The 22,019-nt window shown below is 42.7% G+C and overlaps 1 protein-coding gene across 1 annotated transcript; it reads right to left on the reverse strand.

Annotated features, from left to right (window-relative positions):
- Nucleotides 1-504: 504 nt before the first annotated feature.
- Nucleotides 505-18,026, reverse strand: LOC118391113 (matrix metalloproteinase-28-like). Its single transcript, XM_035782143.2, has 8 exons — nucleotides 17,628-18,026; nucleotides 13,544-13,620; nucleotides 11,657-11,859; nucleotides 4,280-4,501; nucleotides 3,593-3,838; nucleotides 2,043-2,192; nucleotides 1,533-1,700; nucleotides 505-1,298 (listed from the first exon to the last, which is right to left on the reverse strand). The coding sequence occupies exons 1-8, from the start codon at nucleotides 17,793-17,795 to the stop codon at nucleotides 901-903; spliced, it is 1,632 nt and encodes a 543-aa protein (XP_035638036.1). The 5' UTR covers nucleotides 17,796-18,026; the 3' UTR covers nucleotides 505-900.
- Between the last annotated feature and the right edge of the window lie 3,993 nt (nucleotides 18,027-22,019).

The following is a 22,019-nucleotide window of genomic DNA, read 5'->3' on the forward strand; positions in this document are numbered from 1 at the left end:
TTTTGCGCATGGTTTATTATTACCGCTGAGTAATGTGGAAGGGATAAAGTTCACCACCATCAACAGAATAGATGGTGGTGGGTTAGATATTAGGTTTACATGTATGGAATAGGAAGACATCAAACGTTATCCATACATCATTTACGAGGCACCAACATTAAAACATAGGCTACTGAAGTGCATATATTCACAGGTTCAAATCAAATGGTGATGCAAATCATATCGATTTCATTGGTCAAAAAGTGTAAAAAGTAGCAATTAATCTGAAGAAAACAACTAGTATTCATCAATAGCTCTTTGGCTCTGATATGTCACCGGGAGAGCTAGTTGCCTACATGCAAGAGTGCGTTAGACATTGTTACAGAGCAGCTTACTTACAACTAAACTAACTCTCTTTTGATCTCACATGATCAGAATTTAAGAATTATTTTAATGAAGAGGAGGTCCCTGTAACAGTCCCTTTGTCACATCATCAGCACATCAAGGAATTGCCACAAAGGAAAAAACATTGCCATATGTGGTATTTTATGAAATAATTATACAAAAGGTATTTATGAATGCAATAGTCTACTAAAGACTCCAGAGACTTCATCTCCAACAACAACAACTTGTCTGAGAGAAAACATACAAACATAATTTATTTGTGCAACAATGACACATGCCACATATCACTCACAGATTGGCTATGCCATACAGACTATCTTAATACTGTCTAAAACAAAACAAACACATTACAAACAAAAGCATTGGTTCACTGGATGAAGTAGGATTAGGAATACTTATTTAATAATAATGTATGAACATAAAAAATATGAGCTCTGTCATTGCTTAGTCTGAGTATATCCATTGCACATTACCTTCGCCAACCACTTTAATCAGTTAGTGAGCACCCTCTTGTGGTCACAGTACATTATTGCCTCTGTGGTGAGTTCCCAAACAGCCTGCCCACTCCAGCTCTGTGTTCCACATCCCCTCTCCAGTCACCTGCACTTTCTCTGGATCAAATCTCCAGTAGTGCCGCTCCTTGAAGAAGTACACTTGTCCATCAGGGTGGCTGACGGCTCCGTTGGTCCCCCGGGGGACACCTCTCCAGTCGTCCAGACTGCGGGGGTAGTATGGCTCGGGCCTCAGGGTCCCCAGGTTGAGCACAAAGTAGAGCTGGCCCTTGAACACCACCAGGTGGCCCAGGCGGGGGTAGTAGAAGGCCTGGTCAGGGTGTCCAGGGAGGCCCAGCTCACTGCACCTCAGGGGGAAGCCCGGGTCCACACCACTGCTAGAGTAACGCCACACTCGCCTACCTGGGGGAAGAGACGCAAGGAGGAAGGTGCTGGTAGTGTGAGATGTGAAATTACAATGCAGCAACACATATATGAGGACACAAACTGAAAAAGCAGTCTGTGTGAAACATTTCTGCGATAATCTACCTGAACTATAACCCCGACTATGATACAGGACAGTTGTTACTATAACAAGAACAAATCATTTCAGGTACGTTTATTGCTGGGTAACTCGTGTCTTCATTTTCACACTACCTTTGAAAAAGTAGAACTTATTGTCCATCTGAGAGTAAGCAGCTGCCTCAATGGCGAGGGGTAGTCCTGGCCAGCGGTTCTGCAGAGGTAGAGGGGAGCTGGTCTTGCCTGCAGGAGACACAGTCCAGAACAGCCCCCCACGGAATACGAGGCTGGTACCATCTTGGTCTGCAAGGTAATATAAAATTAATTATTTTCAGGAATCAGAGTATATCACCATATTCAGAAGTCAATGAAGAATTCTCAACCTACTGTTCATGTAATTTGCAAAGAGATTGATTACCTTGTGTCCCAAAACAATCATAGACCAAAATCCACTTGATGGCGCTGTTTACTTGTCATATTTGTCTTGTTCGAAACCTCAAATCTTATCTAAAACTTGCTTCTAGCCTCAAATATGCTAGGTAAGTACAACTTCCAGTCTGGTGACAAAGAGCCATTCATTTCAATGGGGCCTATTTTTTGTGCCTTTCTAGCATGATCAGATAGTGACCACCAATCAAGTCCTACCCATGGTGAGAGCATCAAAGAATCCCCTGCAGTATGGAGGTGGGGTGGAATCAGGCTTCCAAGTACCACCTTCAGACAGCTCCCAGTCCCGTAGAGCAGAGCTGAACACCTGACCAGGCAACTGGATTACCTGACCGCTCTCTGGCTTCCCTATGGAGAACATTCAATGACAAAAAGAACAGTAGCTTCAGTAATGTACAAGCTTTTCTGACCATACGTAATATACATGCATATTCTTCTATGTTACTACAATAGACCAGGTGCATCTGCAAAAAGCTTGACGTATTGATGTATTTCTGACTGCACATTTACAAGTGGAATTAAAGCTTTCTGCTATGGACAAGTATCCACTGGGCACAGATGTCAGTTCATGATTTACATTGGTTGTGTTGTCAACTAATGTGAATTCAACGTGAAATCAACATCAAATGTCACCATGTCATTGGATTTAGGTTAAAAGCTGGGTAAAAAAATGACCAAATTCCCTTATGTTGATGACTTTCTTTTCAAATCAAATCATTTCCCCACGTTGATTCACCGTTATCGCATTACATTTTTGGGTTGAAATGACGTAGAAACAATGTTGATTCAACCAGTTTTTGCCTAGTGGGTGCAGATAAGACCTATATGCCTGTTTCACAGCAAGTTTGAGAGGTTACATACACAAAAGACACTAATTGTCAGATTTGGCACGCCATAACATTGCAGAATGGAAAACCCAATGCATCACAGATGAGTGCTGAGATACTGACAGCTGAGCTAACTTTAAATTTACTGTATTCCAATGCCAAAAGAAGTAAAGAGAGCCAAATGATTTTACAATGCCACTGACTCGCAGACACGTCTCCTTTGATTTGTCTCCAGATGTTGCCCACCCGTTCTGTTTGGAAAACGTTGAGCAAACATTTGTGTAAAGGTCTGATAAAATCGGCATCCCTAAGGAGAGCAAGACAAAACATGGAGAGATAGTTTGTCTGGCTTCTCCCTGTTATACTGTCTAAATGGAAACGTTGATGTGCGAGGAAGTTGCTTGTTTACTTTGGTGTGACCTTGAGAGGATGGGAAAAAACACTGATCAACACTGTCTCCAGCTGCCGGAAGTCTGGCTCTGGGATATAGTGATCTTTGGACATCCCCCTGGGTACAGCATTAGAGTAGTTGGATAGAAAAATGTACATTTAAACAGTAGCCTATGCTACCGTGTGTGATTCCCTGTAATGAATGCACCAGCTTAAGATACACATTTAATATGAAAAGATTCCCTCCTTTAGCTTTCTCAGTTGATGCTTCATATATCACAGGGTGGTCGGGACTGTCGGACACTATGATGTCATGGTGACTGAGAGCACAGCAGATGGTGATGGGTTAAAGAAACGGATGCTGATCTCTAGTCAGATCAGATCAGTGTAACTTTGCTTTGGACTAGGGCCATTTTCTTTGTATAGCAGTAGTTGTCATGTAAAGTGACTGGTTAAAAATAATGTTCAAATTCAAATTGAATTTCAAATAACTTTAATGTTCCTCTCTCAGAGTGGAGTAGGTCTACACACCATAGAGCTGCTGTACAGCAGTGATGTCATCCCAGCTCAGCACCGTGGCTTTCCCCAGCTTCTTGTAGTAGGGGGACATGAGAGCGTGGCGCACAGGAGAGTGCTCCAAGCCCAGCGTGTGGCCCACCTCGTGGGCAATGACCATGAACAGGTTGTGGCCCTTGTAGCCGTTCAGTGTCCAGCGCTCTGCCATGTCAAAGTGGGCCTCCCCTCGGCATGGGAAGAAGGCATGTGCTAGGGCGCCTCCTGGGGGTAAAAACAAAAACATACAGAGGGTTCAGGGGTGGAAGAGAAGCTTCCCAAAACAACCCCTTGCCATACCCCTTCAAACTGTGCAAATCTGAAGGAGCCAGGCAGGTATAAGAAATATGGTAGAAGCTTCTCGACTCTCATTTTCAGGCTAGGTGGAACCATCAACATGTTTCTTATGATTATCTGGTCCGTTAAAATGTGTAAACACTAAAGCGGTAGATGCTAGTGGCTGTTCTCAGACCAGGCAAGAGGGATCTGTAAGCATGTGAACATTGTGACAGCTGTGGCGAGATCTTTCACAGCTGAACCCAATTGATCTTTGGAAATTGCCCTGTTTGAAAATGCATTCTCCCTTCTTTTAGGTAAACTATGAACTGACAGGAATCAGTCAAAATGTCAAACCACTACTAAAGGTAATACTGCTCTGCTCCCCACCTGGACCATCAAAGGCGTTGCCCATGCCGTCGTTGTGGTCCCCCTCGTAGAAGGCCAGCCGGATGTCAGCTGACCCCTGGGTGACCTCTCTGAAGGCCAGGGCCGAAACGTTACTCCACAGCTGGAAAGCGGTGCGTACGGCTAGGGCTACCTGACCCCGAGGGAGGTGGCCAGGCCAGTTCACCACCTGGTAGGTCAGGTGATGCTTGTGCCACCTCTCACCTGCAGGGAGATGAGATAGTGGACTGATGAATATAGAGGAGCAAGGGGGTCTCATGACCAAGAAGTGAGATATTATATGAACGTTGAAAAAGAGTAGTTATGGTAAATGAGTCACTAGCACCCACTTTTGGGAGCACTGTTGTGCTGGGTAAGATTCAGATTGCCATTCATGCAGCTGGGAGAGAGGAGTATAAGGGGGAGGGAGAAGGAGACAGAGAGAGATAGAAAGAGGGAGAGGAAAAGAGAAGGGAGAGAGAGAGGGACGTTTGCAAATCACAGTAATGGGGATGTGAGTGTTTCTTTTTGAACAAAAAGGGTGAATCCTTTGGCAAAGTGCAGAGAGAGTAATGTTTATTACATTACTTGTGGTCACAGCAGTGACACAACTTTTTTAAATGTTATCAACTAATTCAGAAGAGCTCTTGCTGTGTAGGATTGGTAGGAGTGCTTGTCTAAGGCAATAAATCAATTATTTTAGTGTCAAAACAACTCCATGCATCTTTGCAATAAAAATAACCTTGTCAATTGACTGCAGCAGATTATTCCTCAATAAGACACATTCACTAAGCAAGGCCACCTCACAAGTGTCTGGATAAACGCTGGTTTTTAACAGAGGCACAGACCAGTGGGAAGAGATGGTCTTCTTCACCTGTATGAGCTTAGAGCCAAAGTGTGACAAACACATTTCAAGAGCATGTGTGAAATCACATAGAGAAAAAAACGCTACAAGGTTGAACCTTTTTGCTAGCACTCCTTGAAAGAAAATGTATCGAGAACAACTCCACAGGACACAAAAAATACTCTCAGATCTCAATGTTCACAATGTGTTCCAGCATGCCTCATTGGTGAGACTAGATGAGCTAAGACTGTTCCACCATGCCTCATTGGTGAGACTAGATGAGCTAAGACTGTTCCAGCATGCCTCGTTGGTAAGACGAGATGAGCTAAGACTGTTCTAGCGAGCCTCATTGGTAAGACGAGATGAGCTAAGACTGTTCCAGCATGCCTCATTGGTAAGACTAGATGAGCTAAGACTGTTCCAGCATGCCTCATTGGTGAGACTAGATGCGCTAAGTCTGTTCCAGCAAGTCTCATTGGTGAGACTAGATGAGCTAAGACTGTTCCAGCAAGCCTCATTGGTGAGACTAGATGAGCTAAGACTGTTCCAGCAAGCCTCATTGGTGAGACTAGATGAGCTAAGACTGTTCCAGCATGCCTCATTGGTAAGACTAGATGAGCTAAGACTGTTCCAGCAAGCCTCATTGGTGAGACTAGATGAGCTAAGACTGATCCAGCATGCCTCATTGGTGAGACGAGATGAGCTAAGACTGTTCCAGCAAGCCTCATTGGTGAGACTAGATGAGCTGTTGGTGCAATCGTTTGCGTCTCTCTGGTACTCGACCAACGAGCCAGTAAGAGCCAGCCCCTGCCTTGACTTCTGCTGGCTGCCTTCACTACTGTACTTACTGTAGATGGACAGATACATATAACTATTCTCCTGTACCTCACTTACATTTGAAAGAATGCCATGTTCTTCCACTTAAAATTCTGTAAAGTTTCCTTTGGGACTAATACTGCCTCTTTGCAGAAACTGTCCTTCAATATCCTGTCCGTGTGTGTAACCCATATTGATGGGATTTCTCTGAAATAGGATTGCTCCAGAGGATCCTGAGCCGTCCTTCCATGGACTCTCCCCCAGCGTCTTTGCACAGGGAGCAGGTGGCAGCTGTCAGGTACAAACTTGCAGCTGGAAAAGTGGGCAGTACGACGCCTGCGTCTGCATTCTTATAGTATTATCCAATCACTTCAGGGGCTGTGTGGAATTACATACATTTCTCCATCCAGACCACAAACATCAGCACCCGAATACCCCAAAACAGCTCCATTTACCACTGAGCATGTAGGCCTATCTATCACACAGTGGAGATGTGTTGGGCAGTCTCCATTTGGCCCTCGGAACATTGAAAAGACTGTTGTATATCTTAATAATTTAGGCAGTGGTTCTCACAGACTAAAAAGGACTGGGCAGCTCCTTTAAGATGAAATAGGATGTGTGTGCTTCCCACACACAAGTAGAGATTGGAGAATTCCCTGAAGATATTTCAATGGCAATGTGTGTAGATAGCCATACATTTTTTTTACCCTGTTGCAGAACTTTCCTGCAATGTAGGAAATCTCAAACTTGTAGTGTATTTGAGGTTTAAAAAGGCTTCTAAAGTTTATAAATTGAACTTGAACTTTCAGACTTGTAAATGAATCAAACCCTACAAAAATGTCCATTAATTATATCCACATAATAATTCACATGTCCTGTCGCTGCTGGATTATTTTCCTGCTGTAGCAAACTGTCTCAAATTATGATCCTACAGCTGTACTATGCTGGCTCTGATTTACAGTAGTGGAGCCTCCTCAGAGGAGGAAGGGGAGGACCATCCTCATCAGTGAATTTCACAAAAATAAAATAGTGAAACATTGAAAAAGCTATCCATTTTAGATAGCTAGCTTTTTCAAACAGAAATGTGCTTCCTGCAACACAAACTCAAAAAAAATCTGGGACACTGTAAAGTCCATGGAGAATAAGAACACCTCCTCCCAGCTGCCCACTGCACTGACGATTGGAAGAACTGTCACCACCGATAAATCCACTATAATTGAGAATTTCAATAAGCATTTTTCTACGGCTGGCCATGCTTCAACAGCACTGCACCCCCCACAGCAACTCGCCCAACCCTTCCCCATTTCTCCTTCTCCCAAATCCAGTCAGCTGATGTTCTGAAAGTGCTGCAAAATCTGGACCCCTGCCAATCAGCCGGGCTAGACAATCTGGATCCTTTCTTTCTAAAATGATCTGGCCAAAATTGTTGCCACCCCTATTACTAGCCTGTTCAAACTCTCTTTCGTGTCATCTGAGATTCCCAAAGCCAAGTCAACAAGTCAATTACCGACCATTTTGAATCCCAACGCACCTTCTCCGCTATGCAATATGGTTTCAGAGCTGGTCATGGGTGCACCTCAGCCACACTCAAGGTCCTAAACGATATCTTAACCGCCATCGATAAGAAACAATACTGTGCAGCCGTATTCATTGACCTGGCCAAGGCTTTCGACTCTGTCAATCACCATATCCTCATCGGCAGACTCGACAGCCTTGGTTTCTCAAATGATTGCCTCGCCTGGTTCACCAACTACTTCTCTGCTAGAGTTCAGTGTGTCAAATCGGAAGGGTCTGTTGTCCGGGCCTCTGGCAGTCTCTATGGGGGTGCCACAGGGTTCAATTCTTGGACCGACTCTCTTCTCTGTATACATCAATGATGTCGCTCTTGCTGCTGGTGAGTCTCTGATCCACCTCTACGCAGACGACACCATTCTGTTTACTTCTGGCCCTTCTTTGGACACTGTGTTAACAACCCTCCAGCTGAGCTCCAATGCCATACAACTCTCCTTTCGTGGCCTTCAATTGCTCTTAAATACAAGTAAAACTAAATGCATGCTCTTCAACCAATCGCTGCCTGCACCTGCCCGCCTGTCCAACACCACTACTATGGACGGCTCTGACTTAGAATATGTGGACAACTACAAATACCTAGGTGTCTGGTTAGACTGTAAACTCTCCTTCCAGACTCACATCAAACATATCCAATTCAAAGTTAAATCTAGAATTGGCTTCCTGTTTCGCAACAAAGCATCCTTCACTCATGCTGCCAAACATACCCTTGTAAAACTGACCATCCTACCAATCCTCGACTTTGGCGATGTCATTTACAAAATAGCTTCCAATACCCTACTCAATAAATTGGATGCATCTATCACAGTGCCATTAGTTTTGTCACCAAAGCCCCATATACTTGTCATGTTCTGACCTTAGTTCCTTTGTTTTGTCTTTTGTTTTAGTATGGTCAGGGCGTGAGTTGGGTGGGTTGTCTATCTTAGTTTGTCTATGATTTTCTATTTCTGTGTTTGGCCTGGTATGGTTCTCAATCAGAGGCAGCTGTCAATCGTTGTCCCTGATTGAGAACCATATTTAGTTAGCCTGTTTTCCATTGTGTTTTGTGGGTGGTTATTTTCTGTATAGTGTTGTACCTTACAGGACTGTTCGTTGGTTGTTTATTGTTTTGTTTTCAGTGCTCATTAAAATATTTAAAATATGAACACTTACCACGCTGCACCTTGGTCCTCATCTCCTTCCCCAGACGACAAGCGTTACAATACTACCCACCACTGCGACCTGTATGCTCTCGTTGGCTGGCCCTTGCTTCATACTCGTCGCCAAACCCACTGGCTCCAGGTCATCTACAAGACCCTGCTAGGTAAAGTCCCCCCTTATCTCAGCTTGCTGGTCACCATAGCAGCACCCACCTGTAGCATGCGCTCCAGCAGGTATATCTCTCTGGTCACCCCCAAAACCAATTCTTCCTTTGGCCGCCTCTCCTTCCAGTTCTCTGCTGCCAATGACTGGAACGAAGTTCAAAAATCTCTAAACCTGGAAACACTTATCTCCCTCACTAGCTTTAAGCACCAGCTGTCAGAGCAGCTCACAGATTACTGCACCTGTACATAGCCCATCTAAAATTTAGCTCAAACAACTACCGCTTTCCCTACTTTATTTATTTATTTAGCTCCTTTGCACCCCATTATTTCTATCTCTACTTTGCACATTCTTCCACTGCAAATCAACCATTCCAGTGTTTTACTTGCTATATTGTATTTACTTCGCCACCATGGCCTTTTTTTACTTTACCTCCCTTATCTTACCTCACTTGCTCACATTGTATATAGACGTATTTTCTACTGTATTATTGATTGCATATTTGTTTTACTCCATATGTAACTCTGTTGTTGTATGTGTCGAACTGCTTTGTTTTATCTTGGCCAGGTCGCAATTGTAAATGAGAACTTGTTCTCAACTTGCCTACCTGGTTAAATAAAGGTGAACTAAAAGATAAAACTATGCTAAATATATTCAGGTCACCAAATAATTGAATAAAACACTGTTTTGCCATGAAGGTCAACAGTAGCCTTAACAACACTCTGTAGGGTAGCACCATGGCATGGCCGGAGGACAGCTAGCTTCTGTCCTCCTCTGGGTACATTGACTTCAATACAAAACCCAGGAGGCTCATGGTTCTCACCCCCTTCCATAGATTTACACAGAAATTATGACTAATTTCAGAGGACGTTCTCCAACCTATCAGAGCTCTTGCAGCATGAACTGACATGTTGTCCACCCAATCAAAGGATCAGAGAATGAATATAGCTTCCGAGTGGCGCAGCGTCTTAAGGCTCTGCATCTTAGTGTTTGAGGCACCACTACAGACCCTGGTTAGATTCCAGACTGTATCACGTCCGGCCATGATTGGGAGTCCAATAGGGCGGCGCACAATTGGCCCACGCTGTCCGGGTTAGGGTTTGGTCAGGGTAGGCTGTCATTGTAAATAAGAATTTGTTCTTAACTGACTTTCCTTGTTAAATAAAAAAAAATAAAACATTAAAAGCATAAGCTACAGCTAGCTAGCACTGCAGTGCATAAAATGTAGTGAGTAGTTTACTCAAAGAGAGAGAAAGACAATAGCTAGAACAGTTTTGAACAAATTAATTTCTTCCAAAATTAAGGAGAAGTAGAGAGAGAGAGAATGAGAGAAAGAGAGAGCTAGCTATATTTTGTAGTATATACTTTTTCAACTTTCACTTACTTAGCTAGCATCGAATGCAGCTATAGTAGCTAGTTTACCCTACTTAAACACCTGGTTCAAACAGAGAGAGATGCTATGTTAGCTAGCTGGCTATGGCTATCCAACACTGGAACTATTCCAAGTCAAGGTAAGCTTTAGGTTTTATAAATGTATTGCCACCAGGGCCTGCTGGTGTAACTGCTAAACTGCTTGCTGTTGACTGTACACTGTACTGCATGATTGTAGCGGGTTTACTAATGCATTAGTTCTAGTAGCTATGTTGACTATGATGTGACAATGATGTACAGTAGGCTGTGTGTGGTTAGCGATATGAAGGTTTGGCTTAAAGGTTTTTTCCACCTGTTCACAGACAGCTGATGTGTTGTGCACTGAAGTCCACAAGGGAAAAGGAGAGAGGAGAGCGCGTAGATAGATACCAGAAGGAAACATATATACAAGGAGCCGTTGTATGAAAGTGAACTGTGTTTGTATGCGTGTTTTCATTGTGCCAATTCTATTGAAAAACATTTCTTAAACGGAAGAAAACAGAACGAAATGGGGATAAACATATGTACATTTTTCCAATAGAAACTCTTGTTTGCAACTGTTGGACTAATGATTACATCATCTAGATGCTGTCAAGATGTGTGCAAGGCGTTATTAAATGTGTCACTGTCTGTCACCTTGATTACTCAGAATTCTCTCAACCTGTGCACCTATGTTGTAAACTTTCATTCAACCTCATGATGGGTACAGGGAGAATTGTAGCATCATGTAGTAGCCTAAACCTATGGATGTTACATTGAGCTGGGTGAATGGAATATGAATGACAGTCATCCAATATGGTGTAATAGAAATAAGGCCATGTTCATAAGAAAAAAACGGCATGATCCCCCCCCCACTGATTTACAGTTTGTAGTGAACTCCCTAACAGAGATCAACCACAGAAAGCACATGGCCATGGATGTTGACTGCCACTACAGAGTCCTTCAGTGGAGCTCTCAAAGCCCATTTTGGGACTGATTCAAGGAAAATCAGCCTGGGATTTGAGACTCCCTGCCTAACAATTGATAACCCCCTAAAAAATAATTTGGTCATTGAGGAAACCAACAGGGCAGCTTGCCATTGGGAGTCATTGAGCAAACAACAATGTTATGACCTCAATAAATGGTAATAGTTGATTAGATGATCATTTAATTAAGGATGCAGTATCGAGTCACGGTACAGCTGATGAGATTAGTTAGCCTGACAACATGTTTGACCTCTCCATTCTAGACAATAAAGTCACATTGGCATTGCCATAGCAGTCTATTCTTGAAATATGACCTGTATAATCAATTCCATCTGTATGGGCCAACTACATTTCAATCAATCATTTGATCTTCAAGGAAGGAATAAAAAAATAGTAATATCTAGGAGGTTGGTTTGAAGTTGGCCAGAAGTGAGCCCAAATCAGCTAAAGGAGGTCCATGGATTGGCCACTAACCTAGCTGGCTATGGCGCTTCCTGCGTAGACGCTGTCCACTGTTAGGTTTGGTCAGACCTCCATGGAAGATGCCGTTGACCTTCTGTGCCCAGGCCTGCTGGCCCCTGTCATCCCTCACCCCACACCTGGGCTCTGCCATCTGGTGCCGTGTGTCACTGTCCAGACGCCCAGTGACTGGCAGGTGGGTGAGCCACTGGAACTCCCTGAGAGGCAGACAGAGGAGAGATGGATGAATGATAAAAGAAGAGTGAACGGCAAACAAAGATCGGAGAGCACATCCAGAGAGCACATCCAGAGAGCACATCCAGAGAGCACATCCAGAGAGCACATCCAGAGAGCACATCCAGAGAGCACATCCAGAGAGCACATCCAGAGAGCACATCCAGAGAGCACATCCAGAGAGCACATCCAGAGAGCACATCCAGAGAGCACATCCAGAGAGCACATCCAGAGAGCACATCCAGAGAGCACATCCAGAGAGCACATCCAGAGAGCACATCCAGAGAGCACATCCAGAGAGCACATCCAGAGAGCACATCCAGAGAGCACATCCAGAGAGCACATCCAGAGAGCACATCCAGAGAGCACATCCAGAGAGCACATCCAGAGAGCACATCCAGAGAGCACATCCAGAGAGCACATCCAGAGAGCAAGTAGAATCAAAGTTGCAAACCCGGAAGAAGTTATGTAATCAATACAGCACTTTACCAGTAATCCACATGTGATGATGGTAGTGTGTGTTCTTTACAACTGAAATCAAACCTTCAAATCACATTTTATTAGTGACATACACATATTGAGCATTGCGGGTGTAGCGAAATGGTTGTGTTCCTAGCTCTAAAAGGAAATGGTTGTGTTCCTAGCTCTAAAAGGAAATGGTTGTGTTCCTAGCTCTAAAAGGACAGTAATATCTAACAATACACACAAATCTAAAAAGTAAAATAAGGAAATGAATATGTATGTATGTATGTATGTATGTGTGTGTGTGTGTGTGGTATATATGAGGAATACGTACAATAGTATATGTACAGCAATAGTTAAATACGATGGCCTTGACTAGAATACAGCATATACATATGAAGTGGGTAAAACAGTAATGTAAACATTCCACTGTTCCATTGAAGGTTCTAAACCTGCTGTGCATGGGGGTAATGCATCGTCTAGCTCTTCATTAGTGTCAAATGCGTGTAGTTTAAATATCAGCATAAATAATCGCTGTCATATCACCTGGATAAATACCAGGCTCTGGTGGCAGACTTTTACTTCCATTAGGGAAACCAAGCTTTTGCTTTGTGATAGAAAATAAACATGCAATACATTTCGATAATTCTTTTAAATGAGTTAGGCTTTTCTTCTCCAAATATTCTGTAACTCACAGTGCAACTGTGAAAACAGACGTGTGCTTGCTTTTTCACTCAAGCACAACTGGGGAATGGGACACAGTTTTGGTAAAGCTGTCAACACAACCTCAAAGACATTTTCCCAGAGAACTGAAACCCCACCTCTTTAAGGAATACCTAGGATAGGATAAAGTAATCCTTCTCACCCCCCTTAAAAGATTTAGATGCACTATTGTAAAGTGGCTGTTCCACTGGATGTCATAAGGTGAATGCACCAATTTGTAAGTCGCTCTGGATAAGAGCGTCTGCTAAATGACTTAAATGTAATGTAATGTAAATGTAATAACTAAAAGTTTTTTCTCAGATTTGACAATCTGAGAAATTAGTGAGTACACAAAGTCAATGAAAAATGTACATGGCATATTCTGTAACAACCAATACATTGTAATCAATCATTGACCACACTCGATTAAAAATGTCCCTAATTTCCCATTATTAATGTAAAGTGCTCTTTCTGGTAGGTTAAAATATGCCAGCCTTGTTGTACCTGAGAGCTGTGTTGACCTCAGTATCATTGTGTTGGTGACTCTCCTCCTCAAGGTATCCATACTTCTCCAGAAAAGTCTATACAGGAAAACAGAACATATAAATTCAGAATGTGTATCACACTCTCTCCTGGACCATAGACTATGTTCAAGGAAAGGGAACAAATCAATAGGGGAGATTGGGGTAAATTGAGCCAAAGGGTTAAGTTTAGCCACCCTTTTTCTAGGAAACTATACATAAAATTTATCATTTGACCAAATATTCAAGAAAAGGTTGTCATTTCAAAGAGCCTGTGAAGGAAGAAGCCATATGGAAAAAGTGGTAAGGAAGTTAGGTCCATGATGCTTGTATCTTAACCAAAGTAGATCATTTTAATATTGTTCTATACATTAGTTGGGGTCTATATGAGGTCCTAAAGCCAGCATGAAAGTGCATCCTTGTAGCTGTGTGGGCTAATATAGTCAAAATGTTTGCCTTGGGGTAAGTTGAGCCAATAGCCATGGGATAAGTTAAGCCAATAGGAAGTTTAGCAAATGTAAGTGTTTTCTTCCCAGGCGTAATGGAAATCATATGATATGAGGTAACAACAGGGCCTGGCCTATGTTAAAGGTGTGACAAAAGTACAAAGTGTTTGTTAAAACATGCTTAAAACATGATTATGTTGAATTGTGTTTGGAAAATAAAGATAGACAAGGTTTTAAAAAGGTAGTGGTAATATTTCATTCAGTATAGAAATGTGTGAAATATATTTTTTGGGACAAGCTTTGTTTTCAAAACTGTAATGAGTAGATTTTTGAGGATTTCCATGGATACACAACATCCTGAAATATATGTATGTTAGATGGAGTGATGGTGAATGTAAAAACAGCTCAACTTTCCCCACTCTCCCCTACAAAGTATTTTAGTAATTTGTAGACTCCAACACTTGAATGATTTAGAATACCATGGTCAAGACAGCCTGAAGGGGAGAGAGGGAAGCATTGGGCTGGTATAAAAAAAACTGAAACATCATCAAGCACTGAGTGAATGCAGTGGAGGACTCAAATTAGGGCTAAGTGGTCTTAGAATCATTATAGCAGATGCCAACACCAGAGATGCCATTGAGAAGTTTCACACCGCTGCCAGCGATGTTTGTGGTGGGGGAACAACCCATCATACTTTTCTATGATTGGATTGATTAGGCCCTGAGGGCTTCCAGCCAGTGCTGTTCCCATGAGCAGCTGGGAACGAGCAGAGTGCATTGTGGGATGTGGCACTCAGGCCCACTTCTGCAGCTGGGTGATGATACGCGGCACTCCCCTGGGCCTTCCGTGGCCCAGGTCCCTTAAATGGATGCCTAATGGAAACCAGCCAGCACAGCTGGATAGAGACTAGGGAGAGCGCCTCTGCATTAGAGTGGAACTCCACAGACCATTTTAATTGCAAAGAAAATCAGACGGGTTGAATTGACTGCGTAGTCTTGGGTTTTGAATGAGGCTTGATCTAAAGCATGCTAGATGATACAGAGTTTCAACAGACAAATTACAATGGACCATTGGTAGATCAGAGTGCCAGGGCATGGATCTAAAATTAAAATTCAGCCCGGCAAATGAGTCAGTTCTCTGTTGTTCACTATACTCTTCGTAATTTTTGTGACAAACTATAAAAGTGGAAAATGGGCTGTACTGTACTGGGAAAATTGAGGAATAAGGCTACAATTAGGCTAAACCACAAAGAGCTCACAATGTAGCCTACTTTGTTGATCAAAAGCTCATTTCCCAATAAAGGAATGACAGTTGTGTGAAGTAAAGAACCATGAAACTGGGACCGACATTCTACGATGCAATGCAGATGTAAAGAATGAAAACGGAGTCATTCAATCTTGTCGTCCCTATGAGTAAGAGAACCAAAGGTTGACATTTTCCAAGCTTCCACAAATACAGACCCTTAGAAGTTTTGAAGCAGAAAAATAGCTACTTGTTGGTAATACAAACCCTCAATTCACAGGCTTTGTTTCCAGTTAGACACTTCTTGTGCTTTAAACAAGATGAAGGCTTCTTCGGTGGAAGGATGCTCAGTGGAAGAAAACATTCCTCCAGCAGGAGAGGCCTACAATTCCTGTTGCCACTTGCCTCCTAGTTTACACCAACACAATGAGCCTTTCACTTGACTTTCACTATCTGGATGGTGAACAACCATTGGTCAAATGGAACAGAAAGCTCATGACCCCTTCAACCTCAAATATAGTTCAGTGTTGTTTCAGACATCAGAGTTCTTTGTCAATTACTTATTTCAACAGAAGTGCATGACAATGACAGTGAAGTGTGCAATCATGGACAATAGAAACTCAAAACAAAAGAGGGGACAGGGGAATAAGTCAATTGGATTGTGTGGGAAGTATCACAGAACAAGAGAAGTGACCAGTATCACACATTTAACAATCCTAAATGAATCAAAACTCTACAATTCCAGAAGCATATCTGTAGTCAATATATGGAGACAATAAGTCCACAAGTAAACCTCATCTAAAGGAGTCTACGCCTGGCAACAGTTTGTTGATTTGAGTGTTCCTGTGTATACAACATGGTCTCTTGGAAACTTGTATTATTCTGTAGCTAAATCTGTGACACTCCATTTAGTATGATATTACATTACTTTAGGTTACATTATGAATGGAATAGCGATCGTACATTATCATACGAATTATAAGACTTAGAGTATCATATGTCTTCTGGTCGTACAATAGCATACAAATTGGGTGATGTAACTTAACATATGTCTTGTATTACGTATAGTATTCTACGTCTTTCTCTGAGAGCAGGTTGCTTGTTGCGCCATAACAACAAATGGGAGAATTTATGGGGAGAATTTACGTTGGTGGTTAGGAGAACTAAAACGACAAAGGTTAGGTGAATTTACGTTGGTGGTTAGGTGAATTGTCTTAAGTTTAGAATAAGGGTTAGGTGAAGGGTTAGCTAAAATTCTACAGTTGACCTGATGCGACTCGAACATGCAACCTTTGGATTGCCAGATGGTCGCGGATTACGCCTACCCATCCTCCCCGACCAACCTCCCTACTTTCATTTCTGTCTATAGTAACTAGATCATTAGTAGGTATCATACTAATCCTTCTGAAGTGCTCAGAAATACATAAAGTATGTTTCGTATGGCTCGGAGGCCAGGCTGGTGTACAACAAGCATTTCTCTAAGGCGAAGGTACTCTCCAAGAACATCATCAAAGGATTTATATGCCCTATACCCATAAAGTAGTAGGTTGCCTGTTGTGTAAACATCATGCTGCCCCTGAACAAGGCAGTTAACCCACTGTTCCTAGGCTGTCATTGAAAATAAGAATTTGTTCTTAACTGACTTGCCTAGTTAAATAAAGGTAAAATAAATAAATAAATGTTAAACGGCACCACATCTAAAGACAGACCCATGTTGTGGTGAAACATAATGAACATATACATGTGTTTGTGCTAAGCAGGCTGCACAGTCATCCAAATGAGCCCTGGTCCCAATACTAGTGGCCCTCCATTTTCTTATCCCATGTTACCCATGTCATGTGTTTGGGACTAAGGGTGTGTAGAGGCAGGGCAACAGGGTACAATGTTGGACTGGAGGGGAGGCCAGGGGAGGAATCCAAAGGGCAGATTTACCGAGAGTTAAGGTCAGGGAAGCCAGGCAAGCTGGGGTCAGGAACAACTTCGGTTTTGTGTGCAAAGTCATAATAGTCTGACTGGGTCAACTAACCCTGAGCTCTGCTACGTGGTAAAGCCTTGCTGAGAGTTATCCAAGCAGTGAGGGAATCAAAGTAACTGCCAGAGTTAAGATAACATGCCTCATGCATAGCCTAGTTATCACATACAGTAATGTGCTTCCAATAAAAACAACTCTCAGTAATAGAAATGATAGAATTTTGAACAAGAGTAAGACATGAGGAAGAAGTGGGGAAAGTATTGGGTGAAACTGTAATGACAGGAAAGTAAATGGCAGTATAATACCCGTTGCCTTCTTCAAACAATTGAGCATAATTTATTACACTCAAAAGTGAAAGCTCGTCCTTGCCATAATTCATGATTTCCCAGGTAATTTGCATAACCTACCTCAGCACTAGTCTCAGGTGTTGACGGGAGATTTAGCAGCACAGGTGAGCCAACGGTAACGGTTGCCTTCAACGTGAGCAGCACACAAGAAAGTTGCAACACGAATGTCCTCAAAGTTTTCTCAGGTAAAATGTTCATCTTGCCGACAACGACAACGCAAGTCCTCATACTTGGCCACGTTAAATGACTGACATACGTGTTGACAAAATATCCTGAAAGACATCAACTTGATATCGAGATGTCTACATTTCGCCGTCTGTATCTGGAGCCACCCTGCGAGGAGTCTGCTCAGAGACACCGCCTCCAAAATGTAATGATGTGCCTCGTTTCCAACAGAATTACAACTTCAGTCTTGGAACTAAATATGGAGTTCCATAGCTGCATTCGAGTTAGATTAATAACGCCTGTGACGTCCTGGAAAGAAAGGTTGGTAGCACCTGACCTTACAGCAGGAAATAAAGAAGTAATAACATGGTAATAATTAGTGTGCCTGCTGAATAGTACTATTCCTCATACTAAATTACATACTATAGCTGAAGCCAGTGCACGCACGCACACATTTTCTTGAAGAAATACCTTTCTACATGTTACTACTTCTAAAATAAGTTAATATTTCCCGATGTATTAAAGGTAAACAAAAACGGTGTTATTATTTGTTTAAAATGTGTTAATCAGTTGTTGTTATTTCTGGTTTTATTATTTTCATTCTTTACCATTGAAACGGATATTTATTTGTCTTTTTATGAAATCAATATATAATTATTTGCCCAGATGGATTGCTGCTGAATAAAACGTACATTTCAAATAGTTCACAATTTGATTATTGAAGACCAAGTCCCTTAAACTGTGCATCAAGTATTTTTTTCTCTGGACATTAAAAAAATTGCCATTTCAAATAGTTGGCACTGGCAGGACAAGTTTACAATCTCACTGGATTTTTGAAGACCATTCACTGTTCACAGAAAGTATATTTGATATCGACAAAGTTTCTTATATTATCCATAATGTTTGAGCTGGTTGAATGGATATGACATGGCAATTTCCCTGACCCACCACCAGCAAAACACATATGACGTAACTGCATGTGGTAACTAGTGATGACCATTTTGAAACGTTGTCAGGGATTTTTGGCTGGGAACGTGGAAACTCCCAGTGAGCATTCTGGGGATGACAACGAGGAGACTTGGCTGATGACTGCCACATTTTGTGAGAATAGAGAGGCAAGAGATAGCCAGACTACTAAATTGGGCGAAGGAACAGAATTTGGGTATTGTTGAATGGCCATCGGTGTGTGTTCTGCTAACAATAGGGCGGATGAAGGTGTGGCATGAGCGTGATGAACAGATAGATGTGGTTAATAGACAGTGAGGAAAAAAGAAAAAGTGCAGAGGGAAGATGTGTGTTGAGGAAGATTTGGGCCAAGTACTACAAACCGCATTGTGCTGTCTCTGATGGCTTAGACATTTAACCTGATGGGATTGAGGATGAATTACCTGCGGTGGCAGATAAGGTGAAGACCGAGCCTCGACCAGATGGTCATGCAAAGGATGATTCTGGCCCAGTGAGAGTGACATTTGGCTGACCAATATGTAGTCTCGGGCTGGGTAGAAAAGAAATTGGACACTGTTAAATCGGTGAAGGTGGCTCGAAGTGGACTTGATTTTCTGTGTTTCTTCTGCCCAGAGGGAGCGGGTGCTTAACATCACATGTCTCGGGACAAGACCTGTGACTTGTTTTGCTCTCCAGAGCAGTGCGCCTTTGAGCCTTTGAAAGGAGTGATTACTTTGGTGGCATTACGTGTTGAAGTGGAGCAACTGAAATGGAAGATTCTCTGTGTCTGTGATGCTCGCTGTTTGTTGCGATGCTAACCTGGTGGCGAGCTTGGTCCTTTGGAGTTTTGAAGCAGAGAGTCTTTACCTGGCAAAGTCATGTTAGGATATGTCAGTTATCCCGTGAGAGCTTTTGTGCCAAACCCACAAAGGTGTTTTAGATGCGAAGCTTATGGTTATGTTGCAGCAGTGTTTAGGAGGGAGATTCCCGAGATGTGAAAAGTGTGCAGGAGGGCATGGGACAAAGGAATGTGTAGTATTGTTGGAAAAAACTGTGGGTGTCAATTGTAGGGGTGCCCATGTTGCTGGGGAACAGATATGCCTGGTGCGGGAGAGATAGGTTGAGGTCAGAGTAGAACAGAAGGTGTCGTATGCTGAGGCAGTGAAGAGAGTAAGAGGAGGATGGGTCAAAGGTGAGTAGTAGCCTAGCTTTCTAGCAGTTAAAGAGCGTTTGGCCATTAACCAAAATGTTGCTGGTTCGAATCGCTGAGCCGACTTGGTAAACAATCTGCCAATGTGCCCTTGAGCAAAGCACTTAACCCTAAATCAAATCAAATGTATTATAAAGCCCTTTTTACATTAGCTGATGTCACAAAGTGCTATACAGAAACCCAGCCTAAAACCCCAAACAGCAAGCAATGCAGATGTAGAAGCACGATTGCTAGGAAAAACTCCCTAAAAAGGCAGGGACCTAGGAAGAAACCTAGAGAGGACCCAGTCTCTGAGGGGTGGCCAGTCCTCTTCTGGCTGTGCCGGGTGGAGATTATAACAGTACATGGCAATGATGTTATAACGTTCATAGATGACCAGCAGGGTCAAATAATAATAATCACAGTGGTTGTAGAGGGTGCAACAGATCAGCATCTCAGGAGTAAATGTCAGTTGGCTTTTCATAGTCAAGCATCCAGAGTTCGAGACAGCAGGTGCGGTAGAGAGAGAAAGTCGAAACAGCAGGTCCGGGACAACAGTTGAAACTGGAGCAGCAGCACAACCAGGTGGACTGGGAACAGCAAGGAGTCATTAGGCCAGGAAGTCCTGAGGCATGGTCCTATGGCTCAGGTCCTCCAGGAGGGGAGGAAGAGGGAGAGAGAGAGAATTAGAGGGAGCATACTTAAATTCCCACAGGACACCGGATAAAACAGGATAATTACACCAGATATAACAGACTGACCCTAGCCCCCCGACACAATACTGCAGCATAGATACTGGAGGCTGAGACAGAAGGAGTCGGGAGACACTGGCCCCGTCCGACGATACCACCGTACAGGGCCAACCAGGCGGGATATAACCCCACTCACTTTGCCAAAGCACAGCCCCCACACCACTAGAGGGATATCCGCAAACCACCAACTTACTACCCTGAGAAAAGGCTGAGTATAGTCCACAAAGATCTCTCCCACGGCACGAAACCAAGGGAGAGCCAACCCTGATTGCTCTTATAAGTTGTTCTGGATAAGAGCGTCTGCTAAATTACTAAAATGTCAATGTAAAATGTAGTAGGCCTAGTCTAATACAGAGTGATACGAATGTGTGCTTCAGTAAGGTTGGCTTCTTAGTGTAGCCGGTGCTATACTGCACCGCTGTAACTCTGCGTTGTGTGTGGTTGATTGAGACTATAAACGTGGACTTTGGAGATCAGGTAGTTTTAATCAAGCAGAACTCACTCTGCATCCTGCATCTGCATCCAAAAGGAAATAAAACATTTGTAGAGCACATATGTTCTGAGAATCGTCGCCTCTTTCTCTCTCAGTGCATCAAAATGATTTGAGCACGAGCACGCAGGGCAAAACGTAAGTACACACTCCCCTTCTCCCAAGATGCAGGCATGCATAACAAATCAACACAACATATTAATATATGAACCTGGTGAAATTCACATAGTACTTTAACAACTGTAAATGTATGTAAATGTTACATTAGCATTCGTTGCCATGGTTATCAAATGTACCACAGAAATTGAACTTAAATCACAGAGAATAGATGTTGTGGTGGCAACTGCAGAGAAGTATGGTCCTTCTGTGGCTCAGTTGGTAGAGCATGGCGCTTGTAACGCCAGGGTAGTGGGTTCGATTCCCGGGACCACCCATACGTAGAATGTATGCACACATGACTGTAAGTCGCTTTTGATAAAAGCGTCAGCTAAATGGCATATATTATTATTATTATTATATATTAAGTACTTGGGTTAAGGTGTTGAATTTTAAAGCCCCGTCCTCCCAGACCTTCGGATCAGTTATAGCCAAAGTAGTGAAATGAGGTGGTGTTTTCTTCTTTTATGAAATAGTGGTATATATGTGTTGGGTTGGTTGGTGGTGCAATTCGTTTTTTAAAAATCAAATATCTTGGGTTGGTGGTGCAATATGTTTTTTTTTGTATCACAAAATGTAAAGCTGACAATGAACTGACAAGGTAAAAATCTGTCGTTCTGCCCCTGAACAAGGCAGTTAACCCACTGTTCCTAGGCCATCATTGTAAATAAGAATTTGTTCTTAACTGACTTGCCTAGTTAAATATAGGTTACATTTTAAATAAAAAATGTAAAAAGTCATGGACCACACACTCC

This window comes from Oncorhynchus keta, chromosome 12 (genome assembly GCF_023373465.1).
Source record: "Oncorhynchus keta strain PuntledgeMale-10-30-2019 chromosome 12, Oket_V2, whole genome shotgun sequence".
NCBI lineage: Eukaryota > Metazoa > Chordata > Actinopteri > Salmoniformes > Salmonidae > Oncorhynchus > Oncorhynchus keta.

Coding starts and splice junctions, on each gene's coding strand:
- LOC118391113 (XM_035782143.2), bottom strand. CDS start 17,795: ATGAGGACTTGCGTTGTCGTTGTCGGCAAGATGAACATTTTACCTGAG. Junction 3,839..4,279: donor CAACGCCTTTGATGGTCCAG/GTGGGGAGCAGA, acceptor TTTTACCCCCAG/GAGGCGCCCTAGCACATGCC. Junction 1,299..1,532: donor TAAGTTCTACTTTTTCAAAG/GTAGTGTGAAAA, acceptor CTCTTCCCCCAG/GTAGGCGAGTGTGGCGTTAC.